Consider the following 25,322-nt stretch of genomic DNA (forward strand, 5'->3'; position numbering starts at 1 on the left):
GCGAAACGATTACTTAAGTATAATTCAAACGCCGACTGGGGCCTTTTGTTTCCCCTAAGTCAAAGAGGCCAGAAATTTCTTTCGGTGGGGATTTCTGGCCACACGATCCGGGTTGGCCTTACACAAAAAAATCTCAGTACTTTGCTGAAAAATGGCCCTGGGAATTGCTTTTTGGGCCGGTAAGGAGAATTAATAATGGTAAAAAGCGAATCCCGAAGAGGCAGCCGATTGGGGGGCTGTAAAGGAGCGGGGGGGGGCACTCCGTCTAAAGCCCAGTTTGGGCAGAAGTTCGGCTTGGGGGTTGGAGCCCGCCGAGGACGCAGCTCGGCGGCCCCGGACGCCCCAGCCGACCCGGCTTTAAGAATGACGGGGCTCCCGCTCATAGGTCGGCGCCCCTCGGCTCACAAATCCGCGAAACCTTTTTTGTTTATTTGCTTTTTTCCCTCGTTTTCTCGGTGAGACAGAGGAGCGCTCAGGCTTAGGCTGCCGCCCTGGAAAAGGGGTTGGGGTGGGGAGAGTCAGAAGGTCAGCGGGCCTGCGACTTCTCGAGCCGCCGCCGCCCCCCCCTCCGGTTTCGGGGTGCCGGGCCCGAAGCCTAGCCGAGCCCTCCCCCCACCCGCACGCGGGGGCCCAGAGGCCACAGGCCCCGCCCACGTGGCGGGCTGCCCAGGGCGCGGGGCCCGACGGCCACCACACAATGGAGACCAAAGCAGGCCCCGCGCGTACCCGCCGCCTCGAGCCCCCCGCGCGCGGGGGGTGCCGGAAGGTTCCAGAATCGGCCTGCCCAGTTGGGGGAGGGGAGGGAGCGGAGGGGGACGCCGGCCGTCGAGCTTCTCGGGCCGCGAAAGGTACCTCACGCCCCTCTCGGCAGATCCACTCAGTCGTCCCAGCCACCCCGAGAAACGAGCAGCCCCCAATTTGGGCAACCCGGCCGTAGCCGGCGCGACCACAGTTCCACCACACTCACCCGTGGACGCCATTTTCTCTCTCCTTCCTCCTCGTTCTCTCAACGTCCGTCTCCCTCTCGCTTTCCCTCTAGGCGCCGCACTGCGCAGGCGCGAAACCCGCAACCTCGGGCGCTACCATCGGGCCAGGCCACGGGGGTGGGAGAGGGCGGGACGAACCACAGCTTTCTCGCCCTTCGCTCCCGCAACTCTAGTCCTAATCCTCTATAAAGAGCACCGGATGTGACGTGCGGGCCAAAATAGCACCGTAGGCGCGGGAGAGGCTGGCGAGCGGATCTTGGTAACAAGTCGGAGTGATTCTCCGGTCGATGCTAGGTTGTTTGGAATGGTTACTCCCGCTGGCTCTAGGGACCGTCTCTGAAGAGTCGGCCTTGGAGGGAAACGGAGGCCGGCGGGAGGGCTGGGGGAAGGGACCGGGGCCTAAAACAACTGCTGACTAATCGGCGGGCGGCGGCGGAGGAGGCGGGGGTGGCGTGCCGACCGGTCGGCCCGGGTCACGCGCCCGAGGGCGAGCAGAATGGGCTCGGGGCGCTCGGGTGTCGGCGGGAAGCTAGAGTACCGACTCCCAGCCAAGGGCTCCACTCGGCCTTCTGGGGGCGGGGGGCGCGCTGCGCTGTGAGTACCCCAGACACGTGGCCCGGTCCGCGGGGGAGGGGGCCAAGGCCGGTGGGCTGGATGGGAGGCTCCGAACGTAGCGCCCGGACCGAGAGCCCCCCGGTAACGGTCGAGGTTGAGAAGACCCTTTAATCACCTCTCATCCAACAACCTTGTTTTTACAGAAGGGGAAACTGAGGCCCAAGGACTTGGGGTACTTTTCCTAAAGTCACAAAGCTGAGCCCCCCCCCGCCCCCCCCCACACTCTCCATCACCCGGAAGAATTGTCCCCGTCCTGTCTTTCCATTCTGTTCTCCCGGCTTCCCAGTAAGGTAGGCAGGGCCTGATGCTGCACAGCCCCGTTTTATAAAGAGACTGAGACCCGGGGCGTTCAGATCCCAGTTCTGCTGGTCCATGGGCAAGTCTCTCACTCTTACTAAAGTACACGGAGTGGGGTGGGGGATGGTTGTGGGTGCAGGAGAAGGCTGGCAGTGGGTGCCTTGGCTCCCCGCAAGGCTGGCACCTGCCTGACTTCTTGGACTCAACCCAGTCTCCCTAGGCGGATGCCCAGGCCCAGCGAAGGGCAGGGCTCACCAAATCCTTCAGCGGGACCTGGAGCAAAGCTAGTGTCTTTCTTTCAGTGAAGACACATAAAGCACGAGCTATGTGCTAGGAGCACCCTGGGGAACTTGACCATGAGTAAGAGGAGCACCCCTCCTCCCCCAGTTCAGACCACCTGCCTAGAGAAAAACAGGCCAAGCGGTGCTCACTGGATAGGGTAGGCTCCAAGATGTGGAGGGACCAGAGGAGGGGAAGGGGACCTTTGAGCTGGGCTTCAAAGGGTGAACAGGAGTTTGCTGTTAGAGAGATGAAAGGAAGGACGTCGCAGGCAGAGGAGTTTTCTATATTTTTCCTGCAGGAAACTGGCAAGTGGGTTTTGATGCCAAGGATGCCCATGACAAGGGAGCAGATGAAGCAGCCTTCTTGTCTCTGGGATTTTGCTTCCTGCCCTATAAAATCAGCTCAGTGGGAGTCCTGAGACAGGCTAGGGTACAGGAGTGAGGGGATTCCAGCAGGGCCTAGAGGACAGGCTGAATGTGAGGAGGGAGAATGGGAGAGAAAGCCTTGCATCATGGGCAGGAAATTGGCACATTTGAGGGCTGGAGCAGCTGCTTCCATGTTCAGGCTTCCCCTTGTTGGGGACAGCCAGGATGGCTACAGTTTATCCAGCAGGAGCTGTGGGATTGCCTGAGTCCATTCCTTTTTCTCATCCTATGAGGAATGGATTTTCTTAATCCCCAATTTACAGATGAGGAAGGAGAGGCTCCAGATTTGCCCAGGGAGAGATACACAGCAGGAAGAAGTGGAGTGGATACTGAAACCTTTCTGTGAAAGGGAGGGTAGGGTCAGAGGGGCTGTGGTTGGGGCTCGAGGAAGGGGACGTCTCTGTCCAGTGTCACTGCACTCAGGGTGTGAGACTCCTGTTGCCTCTCCTCCAACCCTTCTGCTCCACCCCCTCCCTAATCTGCCTGCCCTTTGGCTGGCCTTACCCACTCTGTCAAGGGCAGCTCAGGCCACCTGGAGCTCTAAGTCAGTGGAGGGGAGGAGGGAGGGAGGAAGGTGGCTGGTCTGTAGCCTGAGGCAAGAGGGAGGCAGAGGAAAGCTGGAGATGGCCCTGAATTTGCCCTGGGGGGCTGCACAAATCCAGAAAATTTTGGGAGTCCAGGGCCCCCCGTTCAACTTCCCATTCCCTGTGCTTCCCACTCCAGGCTCTTTTCCAGGGCCCATCAGGGCTCAGGGACCTTTTGGCCTGGCCTCTTCCCATCCTTACACATCGGTGGGATGGCAAGATGGCTAAACACATGGTTAGGCTCTGAGGTCCTCTACGGCCAAGTTGCTGCACCCGCCTCTCCAGCCTCAGTTTTTATTTCTGTAAAATGGTGCTGTTGGTATGGTAGCCGAAAGGAAGTCAGATAAAAGCTGCAATAATAACTTGTTATTGTTTTCCTTTACCCCTAGCATACAGCCCCAAGATCACCTTTGATCACCTTCAGACAAGCTATGCATGCCAGAGGTCACCCTGGCCTACTGACCCCAGCGCTGCCTCTCGCCTCCTCCGTCCTGATGCTGCTCATGAGCAGCCTGTGGCTGCTGGGAGCCGGCCCCAGCCTTGTCCTGGCCCCAGAGCTGCTGCTGGACCCTTGGCAGGGTGAGGGCCGGCCTCATGGGCCTTGGAGGAGGCAGGAGACTTGCTGTAGGGCCTGAGACCAGTTGGCAGGAGCAGCATGCATCCTGCAGTTGTCAGGCAAGGACAGGACCCAGGGCCCCAGGGAAGGTCAGCCTTGGACGGGAGCATATGCCCAGCTCAACTACAGCCAAGAAGGGAGGGCCGAGGACCTGGGCAGAGGGGCCAGCACAGGGGTGGGAGCCTGTGAGTAGGAATTCTTTTCAGACGGCTCCCCTTTCTGGTGGCTTTCCCTTAAAATAAACTAAGACTTTCAGCTAAGCCCAAGAACAGGAAGGAGGCACTAGGGATTTGAAGAGTGACCCCAGCTGAACACCTGTTTCCCAAGAATGACAGCTTCCATTTACATTTGAGGAACCCAAATGATGCTCACAGAAGTGAAGTGACTTATCCATGGTTGGTTGTTCTTAAGAAGACCGAGTGTTGGGTCTGGCTTGTTCTACTTAAAGCAGCAGGGGGGCGGTCACAGTGTTTGGAAGCCCTTGGTCCCAACCACCAGTGATTAAACTACTGGCAGTGGGCAGACTTTGGCTCCCGGGGAGGGGAGGCTGGCTTAGTGGGTGGCCCTGGCGGAGGGTGTTTCCCCATCTGGCACACCTGGGCCAGCCTTGGGAGTTAGGGCCACTAACCTGGCACATAAGCCCATTCTCTCTCCCAGCGCACCGGCTGCTGACACACGCCCTGGGCCACAAGGCCCTCCCAGGGCTGCTGCTGAGCCTGCTGCTCCTGCCCACGCTGGGCTGGCGGCAGGAGTGCCACCTGGGCACACTGCGGTTCCTGCATGCCTCCACCCTCCTCGCCCTGGCCTCCGGGCTGATGGCTGTGCTGCTGGCAGGCCTCGGGCTGTCCAGTGCAGCCGGGGGCTGTGGATACATGCCTGTCCACCTGGCCATGCTGGCGGGGCAGGGTTACCACCCTAGGCGGCCCCGTGGGGCACTGCCACCATGGCTCCTGCCGTGGCTGCTGCTCGCCCTGACACCACTGCTCAGCTCCGAGCCACCCTTCCTGCAGCTCTTCTGCGGCCTCCTGGCTGGCCTGGCCTGTATCCTTTGCCTGGGCCCAGGGCTCGTGTGGACATGTGGGTTCTGTGGCTGGGCCCCCAGGGTGCCTGGGAAGGAATTGGCACAAGGGTTCGGGCCCCCACATTCACACACATCCCAGGAGCGTCTCCAAGTCCTCCTCTCGCCTGTCTCTGGGCTGGGGACTGGGGGCTTGTGGCTATGTAGAGTGCCAATTACAAGTTAAAGGAGAGCCTGGGAGCTGAGAGGCCCAAGGAGGCACTTAATCTGGACGTCCCAGTGGAGGTGGGTCTATGCCAAGTCCATGCAGAAGGAGGGGTTCAGCTGACGAGAAGTGGAAAAGGAGAGCATGGGCCCGGCAGACAGTACAGAGGGTGTAAGGACCAGGGTGAGCGTGAGCCTGCGGCTCTCCTGGCACCAAAAGGGGGAACGACCTGCGGCCGGTGGTGCAGGTGTGTTAAACAGGCTTTTGCTCCAAAGATGCTTAATGCCTGTCGGGGACAACAGTGCAGTCAGAGGGAACAGTGGGTGCAGGCTGACCCTGGAGTCATTTAGGATTGGGGACACCCGGCTGAATCCTGGAGAGGGGAGCATGTTGCCCTGGCTGGGACAGGGCCCAGGGGTGGGCCTGGTGTCACAGGCCTGAGCAGGCACACAGGCCTCAGGGGACAGTGGGCAGGGGGCAGCTGAATGGGGATGAGACAGGTTTTGGGATGAGGCACATCTGGCTCTGCCTCTTGTTGGCTTGTTCAGGCAGGGCCCTTTTCCTCTCTGAGCCTCCGCTGCTGACGAGGGTGATGACACTTCCCTGGCAGGGCCACAGTGAGGAGACAGGAGGGAATTCCCATCACACACTTGGCACAGGGCCTGGCATGTGGCGTGGGCTCACCCCTGGCTGGATGTGGTTTTCCTTGACCGGCCGCCCTGCCCTGGGCAGACAGACGCGGCTGGGGCCTTCCGGTGGCTGGAGATCTCTGAGCAGCGGCTGCAGGCACTGCAGGAGGGTGTCCTGTGCAGGGCCCTGGCGGGTTGCTGGCCGCTCCAGCTGCTTCCCACCCCAGGCAGCCTGGCTGAGCTGCCTGTCACCCATCCTGCCGGAGTGAGGTGAGGGTGATGCCGAGGACACTGGCCCCGGTGGTGGAAGCCATGCCGGTGGCTGGCAGTCAGGCCTTCTTCTGCTTCTGCCCCTCCAGGCCGCCCACCCCTGGACCTCCTTACATGGCCTCTCCTAGCCTCTGGCCCGTCAGTGAAGGCTCAGCCCCGCTCCCACCAGGCCTGGGGCCTGTGCAGCCGCTCTGGGAGGGCTCCTCAGAGGTGGAACTGGCCTGGTCTGGGTCCAGCTTCTCCCCAGGGACCCCACTGTGGGCAGCCCTAGACGAGCAGATGCTGCAGAAGGGGATCCAGGCCTCGCTCCTTGAGGGGCCAGTGCAGGGTCCCGAGAGCCCACTCCGGCTGCCTAAGTCCTCTGTCTCCTCCCTGCGGTAAGGTGGGGTAAGTAGGGGTGGGGTCCCCTGGTGTGGGGGCTGGAAGCGGCCCTAACACTCCCTCCCTGTCCCCCCTTCCCACAGGCTGCAGCAACTGGAGCGCATGGGCTTCCCCACGGAGCAGGCGGTGGTGGCCCTGGCAGCCACAGGCCGTGTGGAGGGTGCCGTGTCACTGCTGGTGGGCGGGGAGGTGGGCACCGAGGCGCTGGTGACTCAGGGGAGGGGTGGACCCACCCACCCTGAGGGTCCTGGGCCCCCCTAGCACAGGCAGGCTCTCAGGTGAGAAGAAGCCTGGCCTGTCAGAGCCCAGCCCTGTCTGCTGAGAGTCAGGGTGGGTTCAGGGGTGGCCCCCCAGCATCCTGCCCTGGTACTGTTTAGAATAAAAACCAGTTCACTTTTCAACCTGGACCTCCTTAGAGGCAGCAATTGTGTCTGACTCTTCTACGTTAACATCAGGGGGATGAATGAATGAATGAAAGAATGAACAAGCAGTGAATGAACAGCCAACTGCAGGAAAGCAGCTTCCTGATGTCCAGAGACACAGTGTTACCGAGCTTCTGCCTCAGGGTCTTTGTTGGGCTGGACCCTCTGCCAAGGAGCATTTGTCATCTGTTTCCCAGCTAATTTTTACCCATCCTTAGGTCTTGACCTACATGGAGACCTTCCTCCAGGAAGCCTTCCCTGATTCGCCAGGAACAGCATCCCTTCACTGCCCACAGCCCCCTGTGTCCCTGCTGGACAAGGGCCAGTTCAGTCAGTGTCCTCAGGCCTGTCCCAGGGCAGGCTCTGAGGCCGGTGGCTGGGCCCTGCGGGGGCCCCCAGGAGCAGGAAGCAATGTGGGCGTGCTGTGGGGGAGAAGCTTCCTCAGCTTTGAAGAAGCAGCTCCTCCCTCCTGGCCCCTCTCAGTCCTTGCCCCCTCCCAGGGAGGGGAGGTGTAGCCAGAGCCTAGAGGGCAGAGGGTGGGGCATGGGTGTGAGTTGCCAATGGGAACTCTGCAAGGCAGAAGGGCCGGGAAGCTGGACTTTGAGGGGCAGTACCGGGGGCTGTAGGTCCCGGATCGGCCTGTGCTCTGGTCCCCCATGAGGCTGTACCCCAGGCCAGAGCCAGAGTGGAGGGGCCGCAGAGACCGACCCTGCCATTGGTCACCAGCCAGGGGCCAGAGACAGACTGGGAAACCTGAGGACTACACCATCAGTCTCATTTTACAGGTGAGAAAACAGGCTCAGAGAAGGGAAGCTGCCCCGAGGTCTGGTAGCTCCTGCTGGACACCTGGCCAGGGGTGGGGATGGCCTGAGCCTCTGTTCTGCTCACCTACCCCCATTCCCCAGTTGCCCAGGTAATGGCCAGGGGAGCCCTGGCCTCACAGTCGTGCTTTGCAGGTGGACAGTGAAGGGCACTGAGAAGAGAGGCTGCTGGCCCTGCCCGGCTGCCCCTCATCTAAGCATACACTGAGACCAGGCCGGTGGGCAGTGAGGCTGGGGGCCTTTATTGGCTGATACACATCTACCTCCTAGTGTCTGTCACAAGCCGTTGTGGGAGTAGGGGGCCCCTCCCTCTCCATGCCCCCTCTGCCTGGGACATGAGAAGGACTGAGGGTTCAGGGGTCAGAACTGAGACAAGGAGCCCTGAATGTCCAGTCAGATCAGGTAGCTTGACCTCAGGGCCAGGAACCCAGCACCAGAAAACAAGGAGACGAGGGGTACAGGTGGGCCCCCCAGGTTTGGCTGGGGAGTGGGGAGGTGAGACTGCCTGCCCTCATCATCCCTGGGTGTGCTGAGGGCCGGGCAGAGCCCCAGCTTCCAACTCCCTCAGTTGCTTGGGGCCTGGATGGCCAGGCAGTTGATGAGAAGACAGAAGCTCCAAACTTGCTGCCCCTCCCCACAGGCCTGCATCACCCCATTTCACAGAGGGAAACAGGCCCAGGGCCCTGAGCAAGGCCTCACCTCTTGCCTGGACCACACCTCCCTCTCAGGCTCCAGTCCTGGCTCAGCCTCATAGGAGGCAGATGTGCACGGGCTGCCAGGACCAAGACATACCCACCCCAAAGGCCTAGGTGGCAGAAGGGACCCTGAGGATATTAATAAATACGGATGGCGGACCTCGGAGGCAGCTGGCCAAGTCCAGGCTGGGAAGGGAAGCCTGGCCTGGCCCTCCCCAAGGGGCCACCACCACACTCAGTCTCTCTCGTTTCGGCTCCTGGGGGCCACGATCCGGTAGCTGGTGGCGTGTCCTCCCCTCTTGCCCCGCAGGAGGCTGGGGGTGCCCATGCCGGCAGGGTCTGCCCCTGACCCCTCTGGTTCTGCGGGAGGGAAGGAAAGAGGCCGGGTTAGTGACGTCTGTGTGAGGTGCCCACCTTCCCTTGGCCCTCTGGGGGGTGGGGGGTGGGGCTCTCTGCCTAAGTCTGAGAGGCAAAGGTATGGGAAAGAAGGGGGTCTGCAAAGCTGGTTAGTGCCCCTCCCTCCAGGAGTTATTAGCCCCTAACCCAACTAGAACACTCAGGGCCTCTATTTGATTTTCTCTGCCAAGTGGGGATCAATGAACCCACCATGTTTCTGAAATGCTTAGCATGTAGTAGATGCTCCATAAACAGTATAGCTCTTTTTTTCGTTAACATATCTTGGAGTGGAGGTGTGCCCTGAATCATCCCCATTTCAGAGCTGGGTAAACTAAGGCCAGGCATCAGCCTCACTCTTCCTCTCTCTTCAGGTTAGGCCACCTGTAGTGGAGAAGGGTTTAGGAAGGCCGGGCTCTGCCACTGACCTACTGTGTGGCTTTGGACCTCTGTCAGGGCCTCAGTTGTCTCATCTCTAAAACCAGGGGGACAGTTCCACATACAGAGGCCCTGGCCAACTCCAGTAACTACTGAAGTCAGTTCCGATTTGGCTATGGTGAGATATGCCCCAACCTGCAAATAAGCTGGCCCCCGAGAGTAAAACTGGATAATTGGCATTCTTCCCACCTGGAAAACTACTCAACCTTCAAAATGCAGATCAGGACCTACCTCTTCCAGGAAGCCTTATGTAACTATCACCTCAGTCCCTCTCAAAGTTAAATGAGGGGTTAGGCAGCTCGGAAGGATGGGTTGTTTTTCCAGGGGGAGGGCCCCAGGATGGAGGACTTGGCTGAGCCTTCGAAACCCTGTTCACAGGAGAGACACTTTGACTCTGGTGAGCACCAGCTTCCCACTGAAGGCAATGCCAGGGAGGGAGCTATACCCTCATACTCATAACTGTCTAGCGCTCTGACCCTGTGTCCCATGCACCTCTGGGCTGAGATTTGGGGCCCTTGGGGCAGACAGGTATCTGCAATCACAGTCAAGGAACGTTTCATGCCCTAAAACAGGGAGCATAGGAGGAGGGTAGCTCAAAGCTCAGGTTCCAACATCAGCTCAGGCCAAGTCCTGGCCCCACCATGTCCCAGTTATGTGGCCTTGGGCAAGTCCCAGAACCTTTAAGCCTCATCTGGAATGTGGGGATGACACTCCTGTTGTCACATCCTTGCAGAGTGTTCAATGTGACCAAGAGTGGAAAGTAGTTTTCACAGTAAACGTTGGATTATTGTGGTCACTAGGTTGGTGTGTTTTCGACCCAGGGCTCCTGCAGGTCTGGTCACTGTGAGTCAGTCATGAAATGCTGTTCTGACATGATCAAATTCAGGGCCTTGGTTTCCCCCGGGCCCCACTCAGTGCCTAGCAAAGCAGAGGGGTCAGGGAACCTTTGCCCATGGAGCCCAAAGAGCTGGCGCTTTAGAGGCCTGACCTAGGGCGGACCCCTGGCCTCACCACTACTATCCCTGTGTCCCGGGGGAGTCACATGAGCCCTCTGAACCTGTGTTTCTTCAACTGTGAAGCAGGCACAGTATCACCCACCTAGAAAGCTTGTTGCAAGGACTGGAGATGATGGATGTAAATTTCGTGGCCCAGGTGGACTGGATGTGTGACAGCTGTTACTATTATCATCGTTATTGATTATAATCTAAACATGCCCCACCTGGGTCTTTTGTTAGCACCTGCTGTGTAGGATGGGCCAATGGGGAAGGCTCCATCTCCTCTACTCTCCTCCTCCTGGCCACACTGCCAGGTGCCTGGCACTTCCTCCCTGGGCTGCTGGAGACAGAGCCGGCTGAGGGGGGCAGAGCACAGATCCAAGGCCACAGTGTGTCCCTTCTGGCTCCCCTCCCAATCCTCCTGAGAGGGGAGTCGGGGGACATCTGACAAGGAGCTGAGCACCTGGGATATTTGGTCCTTGGTCCTTTCTCTGGGAGAGGGGAGGAGGTCTGGGAGATGGTCTGAGTTTTCAGAAGTTGGGGAAGCTCTGTGGCATGGCGAGAGCAGCTTTGGAAGCAGAACCCACACACCTTCCCACCTCTAGGCCTTTGTCCCCACGGGGGCTGCCCTCCCACCTCTTCCTCCTGGCACACTCATAGGGACCTTCCATGACTAACACAAGGGTCCCATATTCCAGGAAGGCTTCTCCTCACACACATCCTTTGGTGCTCCTGTACCCCATGGCCCTCATCTCTATAGATGCTGAGGATTGCCCACCACCCGATGGGCAGCTCCCCAAGGCGGGTACCCTGAGATCTGCCTCAGACCCAGCCTGCAGTAGGTGTGCCCTACAGTTTTGCCAAATGAAGGAGGCTTGGCTCTAACCTTGGCTCTCCTTCCTGCTGGGGGCCTCAATTTCCCCATCTGTAAAATAGATGGGAGGTTGGACGTGATGTCTGAGGCTGTGTGCACTGATGCGCTAGGACTGGGCTGAGAGATGGGGCAGCTGGGAGAAGGGCTGGGGCCTCTTCATGGGTAGGTTAGGAACGGGGTGGCTGATCTCCGACTCTCTCCAGGGCCAGCCACAGACTCCAGTTTAATGTGGAGAGACCTCCTTAGACCCACTGTGACAGCCAGGTGGTGTCTAACCTCCTTCTGTGCCTCCCTGACCTACCTTCGAGGACCTTCTGAAATGGGGCCCTGCCAGATCTTCTAGTCTCTGTTCTCACCCTCAGCAACCTCACGGAACTGTCCCTCTAGGTTCTCTCTGGTCTCCTGGCTTTTGTCCATGCTGTTCCTCTGCCTGTTCACTTGCCCCTGATCCTTGCCTTTTAGGTCTCCACTTAGATGCCTCCTCCTCCAGGAAGCCCTCCTGAGATGCCCTCTGTCACCCCCCAGCCTGCATCAGGAGCACTTGTGGGCTTTGATGGCCACCTGTACTCACTGTGGTATTCCTCACCCTAGGTTTAACGCCCAGTTCCAGGGCTTACCCCCAGCACCCTAAGCTCCATGAGAGCAGCACCTTGTCTGTCTTATCTGTTGGAGCCTGTGCCAGCGAGGTACCTGGCACAGAGGAGGTGCTCATTCACTCAAGAACTAGTTACCAGAACCTCCTCTGTGCCAGACACCGTCTGCTAGCCGGATGGAAGGGCCTAAGAGTGGCTGTCTGCTAGTCTGGATCCAGTATTGGGAGGCGCCTTCTGTGTCCCCAGGCCCTTCCCAGGCCCTTCCTGGCAGGGGCTGCCCCTGCCTGCCCACCCTGCCGTTACCTGGCCAGATGATGGCTTCCAGCAGGGTGACCCGTCTGGCCAGGAGCTCCAGCTGAGCCTGCTGCTGCAGGAAACTCTGTAAGCTAGGAGCCTGATGGGAGATCGAGAAGAGCAGACGGTGCGTGTCCGGCCTCCAGGGGCTGGGCTGGGCACCGAGGGTGGGGGGTGGGGCCAGTTCCCGCTGGCTTCTGGGCAGGAACCTGGGCATGAGTCTCTGTTGGGACCTTGGCTGCTCCTTCTAAGTGGGGACGGGGCTCGCTTGTCTCCTCAAGTGACCAGATAGGTGGAAAACTGGTGGGTGAATGCCTGGGGGAGGGTCTCTCAGGCCACTAAAGGGGGACCCTGGGGCCAGGATGGCCTGCCCAGTGAGAGCCTCTGGGGTCAGAACTGGTGGGTGGTACATTACCCAGAGTCCCCTGGAACCTGAGCCTGGCTCTGTCACCCACAGTCCCCTGCACTTCTGGAGTCTAGCCCCATGACCTGTTGTCCTGTGAGCCTGCAGACTGGCTCTGTTCCCCACAATTTCTCTTGAGCTGAGGCCTGACTGGGGTCTGGATTAATTACCTATAATCCTCCTGGGGGCCTGGGCTCTGACATTATTACCCACAAACCCCTGCACTGTTACAGTCTGGCTCTGTTACCCACAATCCCCTGCAGCTCTGGAGTTTGGCTCCATTGCCCATGATTCCTTTCAGACTTGAAATCTGTCACCTCTGGTTCCGCTGCAGGCCTGGAAACCACATTACCCACAATGTCTGGAGCCCCAGGTCTTACCACAGGGGTGGGGGCCTGGGTTTCTAGGGCCACCCCCTTCACCTGTGGACAAGGGACCAGTCATTGAGAGATGGGTGGTCTTGACCTTTCAGGTCCCCACCTGGAGAAGGGCAGGTACCTTATCCAGCCTCTTGACTGGACCCAGGCAGCTCCACCCTGCAGGGCCTGGGGAAGCCTAGCAGGCGGGGGCTGGGCTGTCTGTCCGTCTGTCTGTCTCTACTCACCATAGAGCCCAATCATTGTTTCCAAGATTAAAACCCTCTCAGCTAAAATCTTCAAAGCCTCGCGTAGTTGGTGCAACCCCTCCCCCTGTGGAGGAAAGAGACAGATGCAGCCGTGAAGGGGGCAGGGGAGAGGGCCCTGCAAAGCTTGTTGGAGGCCCATGCCCCACCCTGGACATGCACCTGCAGCTCCACACCACCTGCCACAGCCCAGGGCCCACGGACAGCCGGGACAAGACCAGGAGAGGATGGGAGGGGGACAAGGCAGGCAGAAGCAACCTCCTCAGTAGAATCCCACCCAGCTGGCTGCTCTTTCCTCACACCCCTGCAAATCCTGCTGCACTGGGGGTGGAGGGAGGCCAGTCTGCAGGGGCGGCACTGCTGTCCCAGAGCGGGCTACAGAACCTGCTCAGAGGTTGCCGCAGAGCCCCGGCCCCTCCTCCATCTCTGTTGCCTGAGACCAGTTGGTCTCACATCATCTGCATGATTCCTGCCACATCCCTGGGCCACTTGTACCCTTCTTTACTTAATAGTCTTTAAACTGACTCAATATTGCCTTAATACTGTATTTGTCTCACCCTAATTAACTCCATTGGTGGGAATCAGGCTACTTACCGATATCCTTCCCACTCATGTCCAAATGAACATGTAAGAGTAAAATCAGAAAATGTTTGTGTGGCATCGCCGTTGGGAAGCCAGGCTTAAAATGCCGGCAAAGCTGAAGTTCAGGCCCAGGTGCCCCCGCCCCAGCCCTTTTGAGCCCATCCCTCCCTGGGGTCTGACTACTCCAGGTCCCTATGCTGCACATCCCAGAGCCCAGCCCTCAGCCCCGCCCTCTCTTCTCAGCTGAGTCTCCAGCACCCAGGCCCAGGGATGCGGCAGCGGTCCTCAGACCCCTCCCCTAGACCTCCCTGCTCTGGGGTCTCCTGTCTCAAGTGGTGCTGGTGCTGGCCAGGGACCGCCAGCTGGCCCTCACCTTCACTTCTTCCCAGTGTCTGTCTGTCTGTCCTCTCCTCTCCCAGCATAGGGTCCACGGTCTTGCCAAAACTCCACACTCCCTCACTCCTTCCTCTTTCCAAGTCCAGATTAAAGCTATTTCTGGAATGTAGATATCTTAATTCTGACAGAGCACTGGGACAGCAATAGAACTATTCCAGCCCTGACACATCTGGGAGTCTCTCAGAGTGCTTTATTTAGAACAGATTAAATGAAGGGATGAGGTATAATATGCATCTTTTTACTATGCATACAATTACTACCTTCAAGGAAGCTGTTCCCACAAAAACATCTAACAATCAAGAGTCCTCCCAACATGTCTGTTCTGAGCGAGCTCACTGTGGCCATGCTGAGACTGTCCCTTATGATCTGGCTGTCCTGTCCACATCACATGGATGGGGCCACTGACTGGTCATTGGGCCTGAGGGTCACCGGGTCACACTAAAGTAATCTCTCTTCAAGTATTACACCCATCTAAATATGGATGACCCTCAAAAATTATATTAAGCCACTGCCAGCATCGACAATGGGACAAGCTGATGTCATGAGCCTCCTAATGAGATGCAATAAGAGGGTACCACATCCCCAGTTAGTGCACCTGCCAAGGGTATTTAACCTGCATCTCATCATGAGGGAACAGTCAGACAAATCTAGACAGTGGGACAGTCACAAAATGACAAAGTCAAGAGAAAGAAGAAAAGGTCAGGGGGCCTATTTTAGATTAAAAGAACCTAGAGGGCTTCCCTGGTGGCGCAGTCGTTGAGAGGCTACCTGCCGATGCAGGGGACACGGGTTCGTGCCCCGGTCCGGGAAGATCCCACATGCCGCAGAGCGGCTGGGCCCGTGAACCATGGCTGCTGAGCCTGAGCGTCCGGAGCCTGTGCTCCACAACCGGAGAGGCCACAACAGTGAGAGGCCCGCGTACCAAAAAAAAAAAAAAAAAAAAAAAAACAAAACAAAAAAAAAAAAATAAAAGAACCTAGAGACGTGATAACCAAATGCAACACATGAAGCTTGATTGATCTTGTTTTCTTTTTTTTTTTTAAACCAGCTACAAAAGGCATTTTGGGAACAACGGGTAAAATGTATATATAAGCTGTATATTAAGTGGCATCATTTCACTGAATTAATGTCAGCTTTCTCAGGTGTGACAGTGTTACTGTGGCTCTTTGGGAGAATATCCATATTCTTTCAAGACACATGCTGATGCGTTAGGGGAGATGTGGATGAGGTCTGCAACTTACTTTCAAATGGATTAGAGAAAGAAGATCTACAGATGTATAAAGAGCGAAATAACAAAGGCAGCAAAATACTAATAATTGGTCAGTCTAGAAGAAGGGTACAAGGAAATTTACTATATATTTGAAAATTTTCAAAGTAAAAATATGAAGGAAAATGCCAAAAAAAAATTCTGGGTGGGTGGCCTGCTGTTTGCACCAATGACGTCCCAGTGCCCTCCAATCCTGTCCTAAATGTCCAGGGCCTGTTGGACACCCACACTCGGCTGTCATGTAGACATTCCCCGTTCTCCATGGAGAAAACTCAGCAGGCCAGCTTCTCCTGGCTCTCTTCTCTCTTTTACTATTGTAAACGTCTCCCTTAACTTCTCGCTCCCCCCCCCCACAGCCAGACAAGCACCCAAGTGTCTCTCAGCTCCATTGACATCTGTCCCTCTTCACTGTCCCCCTTCCAGTTCCGGCCCCCACAGCCTCTTGCCAGGGTGACCAGGACAGCCTCCTGTCTAGTCTCTCTTTGTGCTCCCTTCTCCCATCCTTCCTCCACATGGCAATCAGAGGGATCTTTTGCAAACAAAAATCTGACCATTTCACTTCCCTACTTATAAATATTTCAGTGACTCCCCACTGCCCATAGAACAAAGTTCAAATTCCTCAGCATGGCCTCTTAAGTCCTAAAAGCCTCTATGACCTCTGTCTCACTCCTTGCCTGTCACACTCTGTCACTCCAAGTATTTGCAGCTCCTCAAACACCCTGGGCCCACTCTTGCCCCAGGGCCTTTGCATGTGATGTTTCCTCTCCTCTGCACGAACACCCTTTGCCAGGCTTCAGCCTGGGTCTCCTTATCCAAGAAGATGCTAAAATCACCCCTCCACAATCATAGCTGAGCTCCCCCTGTCCTGTCACTGCTGGTTACTGGTCTGTTTTCCTCCACCCCACTGTGACCACCCTGAGGATGGGGGACTGTGTCCAAATCACATCTATGTCCACAGTGCCCAGCCTGGGGCCTGGCACCCACCAAGGAGGTGCTTGGGGAAAGTTAGCTGGCTCCCCCAGTCCTGGGAGCTGAAAAGCCTGGGCTTCAGTTCAAGCTCTGCCAACAATTCACTCTGTGGAGTTGGGCCTCAGTTTTTCCTGTCTGAATAAGGGGTATGAGCTTTGGTCTAGATGGGCCAGCTGAGCCCCGTCACTCCCAGGCAGTGCCTGCAGTGCATCCTCATGACCACTAGGTGTCAATGCTGAGCCACAGCCAGGTCAGTGGCTCCAAAAGCTTCATTAAGTGGGGGTTCATAGGTGGAGTGTGTATAGGAGCCCTCAGGCCTCTTCCTCACACAGACCTCATCCCCACCTGCCCCCAACAGAGCTGGTCCCCCAGCCCCCAAAGCCTCATGCAGCCCCCAGCCCAGCGGGTCCCCTCCCAGGCAGGCGGCAAGCAGGGGCAGAATTGCAGGTGGGTGAGGGGAAAGCAGGTGGATGGACAGGGGCCTTGCTACCTCTTGGGGGGGCCTTGCTGCCTCTTGGGGGGGGGGCCCTCCCACAGGTGGTCCTGAGTTTGAAGTCTGTTCTGGGAGAGTTCAGGCATCTGTTCTCCTGTTGGGACCCCCATATAGGGATGGGGCTGCCCAGCCTAATTCAGCCTTCATCCCACCTCTCCCACCTCCTCTGGGATGGGTGAAAAATGTGTTTCCAAACGAAAGGTCTCTGGGAGAGGCCAGTGAAGGGGCCTAGAGGAGGCAGAGGGCTGGGATCACATGGGTCTAGCTGACCCCCAGCCCAGCTCATGCCCAAGCAGGCACTATGCTTAAGAGGCTCTGGAGCCACTAGGGGCTAGAGGGTGGGTAAGGGAGTGGGGTGGCAGTGAGGGGCTGGGAGAGGCTTGCCAGAGAGGTAGCAGGACCCCAGAAATCATGGAAAGACATGGGGGAGGGCTCGTGCAGGGTGGGGGGCTACCACGGCTGTATCCATCACTGACCCCACAATCAAGAGCAGAGAGGGCAGGGCAAGCGCTGGGTGCTTCCCATGTCTTCATTAACTAATGCCTGCCAGGAAGTAGGGTGTCCCAGCCAGACTGCACCAGGGAGCGGGGTGGAGGAGGGAGGGAGGCACAATACCAGCCTCCAAAAGAACTCCCCAGTTGCCTCTCCTGTCTGCCCCCATCCCATCCAGTTTTCCAAATGTCTCCTATGTCAGTGATGGTTTCCAGGTCCCTGCACCGTAGGGCTTTTAGTCCTCCCCCCATGTCTCCTGGGTGGGTGATTTCTAGGCCCTGAAATTCATTTACTGCAAGTCTCTCTCATGATTGTGAAGATTCTAGGATCCCACGTGTGGTTTCTAGGTCCCCTTTCCTATTTATTCTATGTCTGCTGTGTATGTGACAGTTTCTAGGCCTCCCTTCCCAGTCTTCATGGGCTTCCTTTGTGTACAGCAGTTTCTAGATCCCCCATCTCATTTTCCATGGTTCTCTGGTGCGTATGGCAGTTTCTAGGCCTCTCCTCCCACTCCTCATGGTTTCTCCTGTGTATGTGATGGTGTCTGGGACCTCAAGTTAATTATAGGTCTTTTGGGTACAATGGATCTAGGTCCCCTGACCTCATTTACCATGTACAATGTGTCCATGGTGGTTTCCAGGTCTCCCTTCCTGTGATTCACGGATTCCTATGTGTATGATGGTGTCTAGTGCCCTGTCCCTTTTATCGAAGCGCTCCTGTGTACCGCAGCGTTTCTACACCTCCCTTCCTCTGCTCCATGGCTCTCCTAAGGCCTCCTGTCCAGTTCTTCTGTGTGGATATTGTTTTCATGCTTCCCTTTCTTTTGCAGACAGGGGAGCAGAAGCCAAAGCCCTTGCTGAGAGGGGGCTATGGAGGCAGGGGATGCAGTCTGGACTGGGTCAGCCCAAACTGCCCAGGAGGAACTGGCAGGGTCACCCTGGCCTGGAAAGGCCGCAGAAGGAAGGCAGAGATAGGGATAAAGACAGAGACAGAGAATGTAGGGTCTGCTGATAAGGCTGGCCCTGCCCACTGGGGAGGGACCGGGTAGGGGAGGACGCTGGGGCTGAGAACTGGCAAGGCTCCCCACTTGGAGACCAGGTTGCAAAGGGGATGTGGATGGGGTGCCCCCACCCCCAAATAATCTCCTGAGTATCCAGGGCAGGGGGGCAGCAGGAGGTCAGTGCTGGCTAGAGCTTACCCAGTGGCTCTTCTCACCAGGGTCTCCTTTGGGGCCAGGTTCTCCCTGCAAGGAGAGAGAGGTAGGAACAGTGAGAGACGCAAGGAGAGAGAGAGGAAGAGAGGCTGAGCAAGGATGAGACAGAGAGTAGCTCGTTTGGGCGAGATAAAAATGCAAAAAAACAACTGTTTGAAGGCAATGGAAAGTGATAAAGAGCAGCCAGTAACTGAAGGATATCTGACCTTAGAAAGAAGGGAACCACACTGGGTAACATCAGTATATTTATGGCTTTTCCTCTGAGGGCTCATCCCAACCCCCTCTGCCTGGCAAACAGCTCAAGCAGGAAGCTTTAGTCTTATTGGCCTGAGGAGTCAGAGGTCGGGGTCAAGACTGCCAAAGAAGGAGGAACTTGAGAGGAAATGCTGGAAAGCAGGGAGCCACAGTAGGGGAGCAAAATCTGTATAAGTACTCCACTCTAATCCTTGGATGGTCTGTGAACTGCCCATCCTAAAGTCACAAAGCTGAGTTGGAGCCACACGGTAGAGCAAAACTCAACACTCTTCAGAGGAAGACAGTCTTCACTATATTGCCTATATTGTCCAGGATACAACACAAAATTATTAGACATGTGAAGAAATGGAAAAATGTGACCCATATGCCAAAGAAAAATCAGTCAGTAGAAACAGATCCATAGCCAACCCAGGTACTGGAATTACCAGACATGGAGATTAAAATATCTGTGACAACTATGTTAAAGGATATAGTGGAGGGATTTCCCTGGTGGTCCAGTGGTAAAGAATCCACCTTCCAATGCAGGGGATGTGGGGCAACTAAGCCTGCATGCCACAACTACTGAGCTCGCACGCCTCAACTAGAGAGCCTGCGTGCTGCAAACTACAGAGCCCATGTGACCCGGAGGCGGCATGCCACAACTAGAGAAGAGAAAATCCACACACCACAACTAGAGAAGAGAAAACCTGCACGCCACAACTAGAGAGAATCGCACACGCCACAGTGAAAAGCCTGTGTGCCGCAATAAAAGATCCTGCGTGCCTCAGTCCCTGCCACAACTAAGACCCAACGCAGCCAAAAATAAAAAATTTAAAAAAAGAAAGAATCTAGTGGAATTGATACAATGGGTGAGGTGATGGGGAATTTCAGGAGGGATGTGAAAATTATGAAAAAAGAATCAAATGGAAATCCTGGAAATGAAAATGATAATACTTGAAATAAAAAATTCATTAGCTGGGATTAAATGAAGATGTGCCATAACAGAAGAAAGAATCAATTAACTTGACAACAGGTCAATGCAATAATTCTAAGTGAAGCACAGAGAGAAGAACGATTTTTTTTTTTTTTAATTAACAGAACCTCAGACTTCCCTGGTGGCGCAGTGGTTAAGAATCAGCCTGCCAATCCAGGGGACATGGGTTCGAGCCCTGGTCCGGGAAGATCCCACATGCTGCAGAGCAACTAAGCCCGTGCACCACAACTACTGAGCCCACGCTCTACAGCCTACGAGCCACAACTACTGAGCCTGCGTGCCACAACTACTGAAGCCCACACACCTAGAGCCAGTCCTCCGCAACAAGAGAAGCCACGGCAATGAGAAGCCCGCGCACCACAACAAATAGTAGCTCCTGCTCGCCGCATCTAGAGAAAAGCCTATGCGGAGCAACAAAGACCCAATGCAGGGAAAAATTAAATAAAATAAATTAATTTTTTAACAAAAGTGGAAGTAGCTATATTAATTTCAAATAGAGCACACTTCAGAGCACGGAAAGTTATCATGGATATAGAGGGGTCAGCACTCCATGAAGGCATAACAATCCTTAATGTGTATGCACTTTACAACAGAACATCAAAATATGTGAGGCTAAAACCGAAAGAACTGCAAAGAGAAATAGATGAATCTGCCAATGCCATTAATCAACCACATAAAATTGACATCTATAGACCACTTCATCCAACAACAGCAGATTACACATTCTTCTCAAGCTCACATGGAACATTCACCAAGATAGACCATATTCTGGCCCATGAAATATAACTCAACAAATTACAAAGAATAAAAATCATACAATGTATGCTCTTAGACCACAATGGAATTAAACTAGAAATCCCTAACAAAAAGATAACTGGAGGGAATTCCCTGGAGGTCCTGTGGTTAGGACTCCAAGCTTCCATTGCAGGGGGCATGGGTTCGATCCTGGGTCGGGGTATTAAGATCCCACAAGCCGCGAGGCACAGCCCACCTCACAAAAAAAGATAACTGGAAACTCCCCCAATACTTGGAGGTTAAACAAAAGACTTCTAAATAACACGTGGGCCAAAGAACAAATCTCAAGAGAAATTTTAAAATACTTTGAACTACATGAAAATAAAAATGCAACTTAGCAAAATTTGTGGGAGATAGTGAAAGCAGTGCTTAGAGGGAAACTTAGTATAAATCTACACTAGTCAAGACAGTGTGGTATTGGCTAAAGTATAGTCAAATAGATTAATGGAACAGAATAAAGACCCCAGAAATAGACCCACATAAGTATAGTTGACTGATCTTTGACAAAGGAGCAAAGGCAATACAATGGAGCAAAGGTAGTCTTTTCCACAAATGATGCCGGAACAACTGGACATCTAAATGCAAAAACATGAATCTAAACACAGACCTCATACTCTTCACAAAAATTAACTCAAAATATATCACAGACCTAAATGTAAAATGCAAAACTATAAAATTCATAGAAGATAACATAGGAGAAAACCTTGATGACCTTGGGTTTGATGATGACTTTTTAGATACAACGCCAGAAGCACAATCCATGAAAGAAACCATTGATAAGCTGGACTTCACTAAAATTACAAACTTCTGCTCTGCAAAAGTGAATGTCAAGAGAATTAGAAGACAAGTTATAGACTTGGAGAAAATATTTGCAAAAGATACATCTGATAAAGGTGTACAAAGGTGTATCTCTGTATATGCAAAATATACAAAGAACTCTTAAAATTCAACAAGAAGAAAACAAACAACTCAATTTAAAAAGCTTTTGCACAGGAAAGGAAACCATCAACAAAATGAAAAGGCAACCTATGAAATCGGAGAAGATATCTGCAAGCCACATGTCCAATAAGGAGTTAATATCCAAAATATATAAGAAACTTATACAACTCAATAGCAAAACCCCCAAATAAGCCAATTAAAAAATGGGCTAAGGACCTGAATAGACATTTTTGCAAAGAAGACATACAAATGGCCAATAGGTATGTGAAAAGATGCTCAACATCACTAGTCATCAGGAATATGCAAATCAAAACCACAACTTGAGCTATCACTTCATACCTGTTAGGATGTCTGTTATCAAAAAGATGAGAGATAACAAATGCTGGTGAGAATGTGGGAAAAGGGGAACACTTGTATACTGCTGGTGGAAATGTAAACTGGTACTGCCATTATGGAAAACAGTATGGAGATTCCTCAAGAAATTAAAAATAGAACTACTATATGATCCAGCAATCCCACTTCTGGTTATCTGTCCAAAGGAAAGGAAATCACTGTCTTGAAGAGGTATGTTCATTGCAGCATTATTCATGATAGCCAAGATATGGAAAGAACCTGTGTCCATTGATTGATGAACAGATAAATACTATGTGGGTTATACACACACACACACACACACACAGAGGAATATTATTCAGCCTTAAAAAAGAAGGAAATCCTGGGCTTCCCTGGTGGCGCAGTGGTTGAGAATCCGCCTGCCAGTACAGGGGACACAGGTTTGTGCCCCGGTCCGGGAAGATCCCACATGCCGCGGAGTGGCTGGGCCCCGTGAGCCATGGCCTCTGAGCCTGCGTATCTGGAGCCTGTGCTCCGCAATGGGAGAGACCACAACAGTGAGAGGTCTGCGTACCGTAAAAAAAAAAAAAAAAAAAAAAGAAGGAAATCCTGCAATTTGTGACCACATGGATGAATCTGGAGGGCATTATGCTAAGTGAAATAAGCCAGACAGAGAAAGACAACTACCGTGTGGTATCCCTTATATGTGGAATGTGAAAAAAAAAAAAAAAAGAAAAGAAAAGTTGAACTCAGAGAAACAGTAGAACGGTGGTTGCCAGGGACTGGGTTGTGGGGAGGGAAGGAATGGAGAAAGGTTGGTAAAAGGTTACAAACTTTCAGCTATAAGATGACTAAGTTCTTTTTTTTTTTTCTTTTGGCTGCATCATGCAGCTTGAGGGATCTTAGTTCTCCGACCAGGGACTGAACCCATGGCAGTGAAAGTGCCAAGTCCTAACCACTAGACTGCCAGGGAACACCCAGATGACTAAGTTCTAATCTAAGGATCTAAGATATAGTATGGTGACCACAGTTTCTTACAAAAAAGTTTATAAAACTAAACATACTCTTACCATATGATCCGCAATTGCACTCATTGGTATTTAACCAAATTAATTGAAAAGTTATGTCCACACAAAGACCTACACTTGGATGTTTACAGCAGCTTTATTCACTATTGCCAAAACTTGGAAGCAATCAAGATATCCTTCAGTAGGTGAATGGATAAATGAACTGTGGTACATACAATGGAATATTATTCAAACCAAAAAAAAAAGGGGGGGCTATCAAGCCATGAAGGGACACGCTGGAACCTTAAATGTGTATTACTAAGTGAAAAAAGCCCATCTGAAAAGGCTACATACTGTATTATTCCAGCTATATGACATTCTGGAAAAAGCAAAAATGTGGAGACAATTAAAAGATCAGGGGTTAGAAGGGAGAGAGGGATGAATAAGCAGAGCACAGAGGGTTTTTAGGGCAGTGAAATCTACTAATGGTGTATACATGTCATTATACATCTATTAATACCCATAGAATGCACAACACCAAGAATGAATCCTAATGTAAACTATGGACTTTGGGGGATAATGACATGACAATGCGGGTTCATCAACTGTATCAAATGCACCGCTGTGATGTGAGATGTCGATGGTGGGGTAGGCTATCCATGTGTGGGGACAGGGAGTATATGAGAATTCTCTGTACTTTCTACTCAATTCTGCTGTGAACTCAAAAAATAAAAAAGAATTTTATTCATTAAACAAAACAACCAACGAAAAACACAAACCAGAAACCTTACAGATCCAGGAATCTCAGCCAACCCAAAGCAGGATAAACACAAAGAAAATCACAGCCAACCACATCATGATCAATCTGATGAAAACCAAGGGTAAAGAGAAAGTCTTAAATGCCAAAGGAAAAAAAGACATATTAGGTACAGGGGAAAAACAGTAAGAATGACAGTCAGTTTCTCATGAGAAATTGTAATTGTCTACGTAGGCCAGAGGACCACAGAACAACATCTTTAAAGTAATAAAGGGGGATAAAACTGCCAACCTATCATTTTATATCCAGTGAAAATATCTTTCAAAAATTAAGGTTAAATAAAGTTTTAGATAACAAAAGCAGTGAGGATTTGTTGCCAGCAGACCCACACTACAAAAAAGGCTAAAGGATGTTCTTTAGTCTCAAGAGAGACGATACTATATGAAAATATGGATCTACAGGAAGGTATAAAGAGTATAGAAATGATAAATACATCATGAGATGTAAAAGACTATTTTTCTTTGTTTTTTAAACTTCTTTAAAAGTCAACTGTTGGGCTTCCCTGGTGGCGCAGTGGTTGCGAGTCCGCCTGCCGATGCAGGAGACACGGGTTCGTGTCCCCGTCCGGGAAGATCCCACATGCCGCGGAGCAGCTGGGCCCGTGAGCCATGGCCGCTGAGCCTGCGCGTCCAGAGCCTGTGCTCCGCAACGGGAGAGGTCACATCAGTGAAAGCCCTGCGTACCACAAAAAAAAAAAAAAAAAAAAAAAAAAAAAAAAAAAAAAAGTCAACTGTTGGGGCTTCCCTGGTGGCGCAGTGGTTGGGAGCCCACCTGCCAATGCGGGGGGCGCGGGTTCGTGCCCTGGTCCGGGAGGATACCACGTGCCGCGGAGTGGCTGGTCCCGTGGGCCATGGCCGCTGGGCCTGTGCTCCGCAGCGGGAGAAGCCGCAGCGGTGAGAGGCCCGCATACCATTAAAAAAAAAAAAAAAAGTCAACTGTTTAGGGTTTCCCTGTTGGCACAGTGGTTGAGAGTCCGCCTGCCGATGCAGGGGACACAGGTTTGTGCCGCGGTCTGGGAAGATCCCACATGCTGCGGAGCGGCTGGGCCCGTGAGCCATGGCCGCTGAGACTGCGTCTCCAGAGCCTGTGCTCCGCAACGGGAGAGGCCACAACAGTGAGAGGCCCGTGTACCGCAAAAAAAAAAAAAAAAAGTCAACAGTTTAAAGCAATAACAACAATGTATTGAGGATTTATAACAAATATAGAAGTAAAATATATGATGGCAATAGCACAAGGACAGAAGGGAGTGGATTATACAGTTGTAACATTCTTACGTATACATGAAGAGGTATAATACTAATTCAAGTAAAAGGATGCCTTTTGTTATCCTTAGAGCAACCATGAAAAAAATAACACAAAGAGGTATAGTGAAAAAGTCATTAGTAGAGACAACAGAACAATTCTAAATCCAAAAGAAGGCAAGGAATCTAAAAAAGAAGGTACAAATGGACTTATTTACAAAGCAGAAGTAGAGTCACAGATGTAGAAAACAAACTTATGGTTAACAGGGAGGAAAGGGGGGAGGAGGGATAAATTGGGAGATTGGGATTGACATATACACATTACTGTATATAAAATAGATAACTAATAACGACCTACTGTATAGCACAGGGAACTCTACTCAATTCTCTGTAATGACCTATATGGGAAAAGAATCTTAAAAAGAGCAGGTATTTGTATATGTATAACCGATTCACTTTGCTGTACACCTGAAACACAACATTGTAAATCAACTATACTCCAATAAAAATTTTTTTAAAATCTAAAATTAAAAAAAAAGAAGGCAGGAAAAGAAGCGGAAAAAAAGAAATAAAGGAGAGATTGGGGTAAACAGAACACAAATAGCCAGATAGTTGACTCAAACAGAACCATATCAATAATAATATACATCACTAAATGTAAATGGAGGGACTTCCCTGGTGGCACAGTGTTA

General features: G+C 53.0%; 3 protein-coding genes across 17 annotated transcripts in view; 1 reads left to right on the forward strand and 2 right to left on the reverse strand.

Moving 5' to 3' along the window:
- EWSR1 (EWS RNA binding protein 1) overlaps nucleotides 1-1,268 on the reverse strand; it is a 29,139-nt gene extending 27,871 nt beyond the window's left edge. For 3 of the 6 annotated variants that reach the window (XM_067015410.1, XM_067015409.1, XM_067015408.1), the window contains exon 1: nucleotides 968-1,060. In XM_067015410.1, the coding sequence (XP_066871511.1) occupies nucleotides 968-980 (13 nt within the window). In that variant the 5' untranslated portion in view covers nucleotides 981-1,060. Of the gene's footprint in view, nucleotides 1-967 lie in introns of all 6 variants that reach the window. The other 3 variants (XM_059040224.2, XM_059040225.2, XM_067015412.1) reach the window with 3 other exon arrangements.
- On the forward strand, nucleotides 1,100-6,715 carry RHBDD3 (rhomboid domain containing 3). 4 transcript variants are annotated; one of them, XM_059040243.2, is made up of 6 exons: nucleotides 1,100-1,245; nucleotides 3,579-3,768; nucleotides 4,463-4,846; nucleotides 5,765-5,927; nucleotides 6,017-6,304; nucleotides 6,392-6,715. In XM_059040243.2, the coding sequence occupies exons 2-6, from the start codon at nucleotides 3,621-3,623 to the stop codon at nucleotides 6,567-6,569; spliced, it is 1,161 nt and encodes a 386-aa protein (XP_058896226.1). In that variant the 5' UTR covers nucleotides 1,100-1,245; nucleotides 3,579-3,620; the 3' UTR covers nucleotides 6,570-6,715. The 4 variants fall into 4 exon arrangements, with proteins under 4 accessions (XP_058896226.1, XP_066871522.1, XP_066871519.1 ...); XM_067015421.1 differs by having other exon boundaries at nucleotides 1,222-1,280; XM_067015418.1 differs by lacking the exon at nucleotides 1,100-1,245 and adding an exon at nucleotides 1,285-1,580.
- A 1,055-nt stretch (nucleotides 6,716-7,770) lies between these two features.
- The window catches only part of EMID1 (EMI domain containing 1), a 75,736-nt gene continuing 58,184 nt past the window's right edge, over nucleotides 7,771-25,322 (reverse strand). For 3 of the 7 annotated variants that reach the window (XM_067015414.1, XM_067015413.1, XM_067015417.1), the window contains 2 exons: nucleotides 18,256-18,300; nucleotides 7,771-8,606 (listed from right to left, as the gene is read on the reverse strand). In XM_067015414.1, the coding sequence (XP_066871515.1) occupies nucleotides 8,385-8,606; nucleotides 18,256-18,300 (267 nt within the window). In that variant the 3' untranslated portion in view covers nucleotides 7,771-8,384. Of the gene's footprint in view, nucleotides 8,607-11,842; nucleotides 11,934-12,840; nucleotides 12,926-18,255; nucleotides 18,301-25,322 lie in introns of those variants that run through there. The other 4 variants (XM_067015415.1, XM_059040236.2, XM_059040235.2 and 1 more) reach the window with 3 other exon arrangements.

The sequence above is a fragment of the Kogia breviceps genome, chromosome 15 (genome assembly GCF_026419965.1).
Source record: "Kogia breviceps isolate mKogBre1 chromosome 15, mKogBre1 haplotype 1, whole genome shotgun sequence".
Lineage (NCBI taxonomy): Eukaryota > Metazoa > Chordata > Mammalia > Artiodactyla > Physeteridae > Kogia > Kogia breviceps.

What these genes read in the sequence shown, in the direction of transcription:
- RHBDD3 (XM_059040243.2), top strand. Translation starts at nt 3,621, where the DNA reads ATGCATGCCAGAGGTCACCCTGGCCTACTGACCCCAGCGCTGCCTCTC. An exon ending in GCTGCTGGACCCTTGGCAGG is followed by an intron (nt 3,769 to 4,462) that starts GTGAGGGCCGGC and finishes TCTCTCTCCCAG; the next exon opens with CGCACCGGCTGCTGACACAC. An exon ending in TCCTCTGTCTCCTCCCTGCG is followed by an intron (nt 6,305 to 6,391) that starts GTAAGGTGGGGT and finishes CCCTTCCCACAG; the next exon opens with GCTGCAGCAACTGGAGCGCA.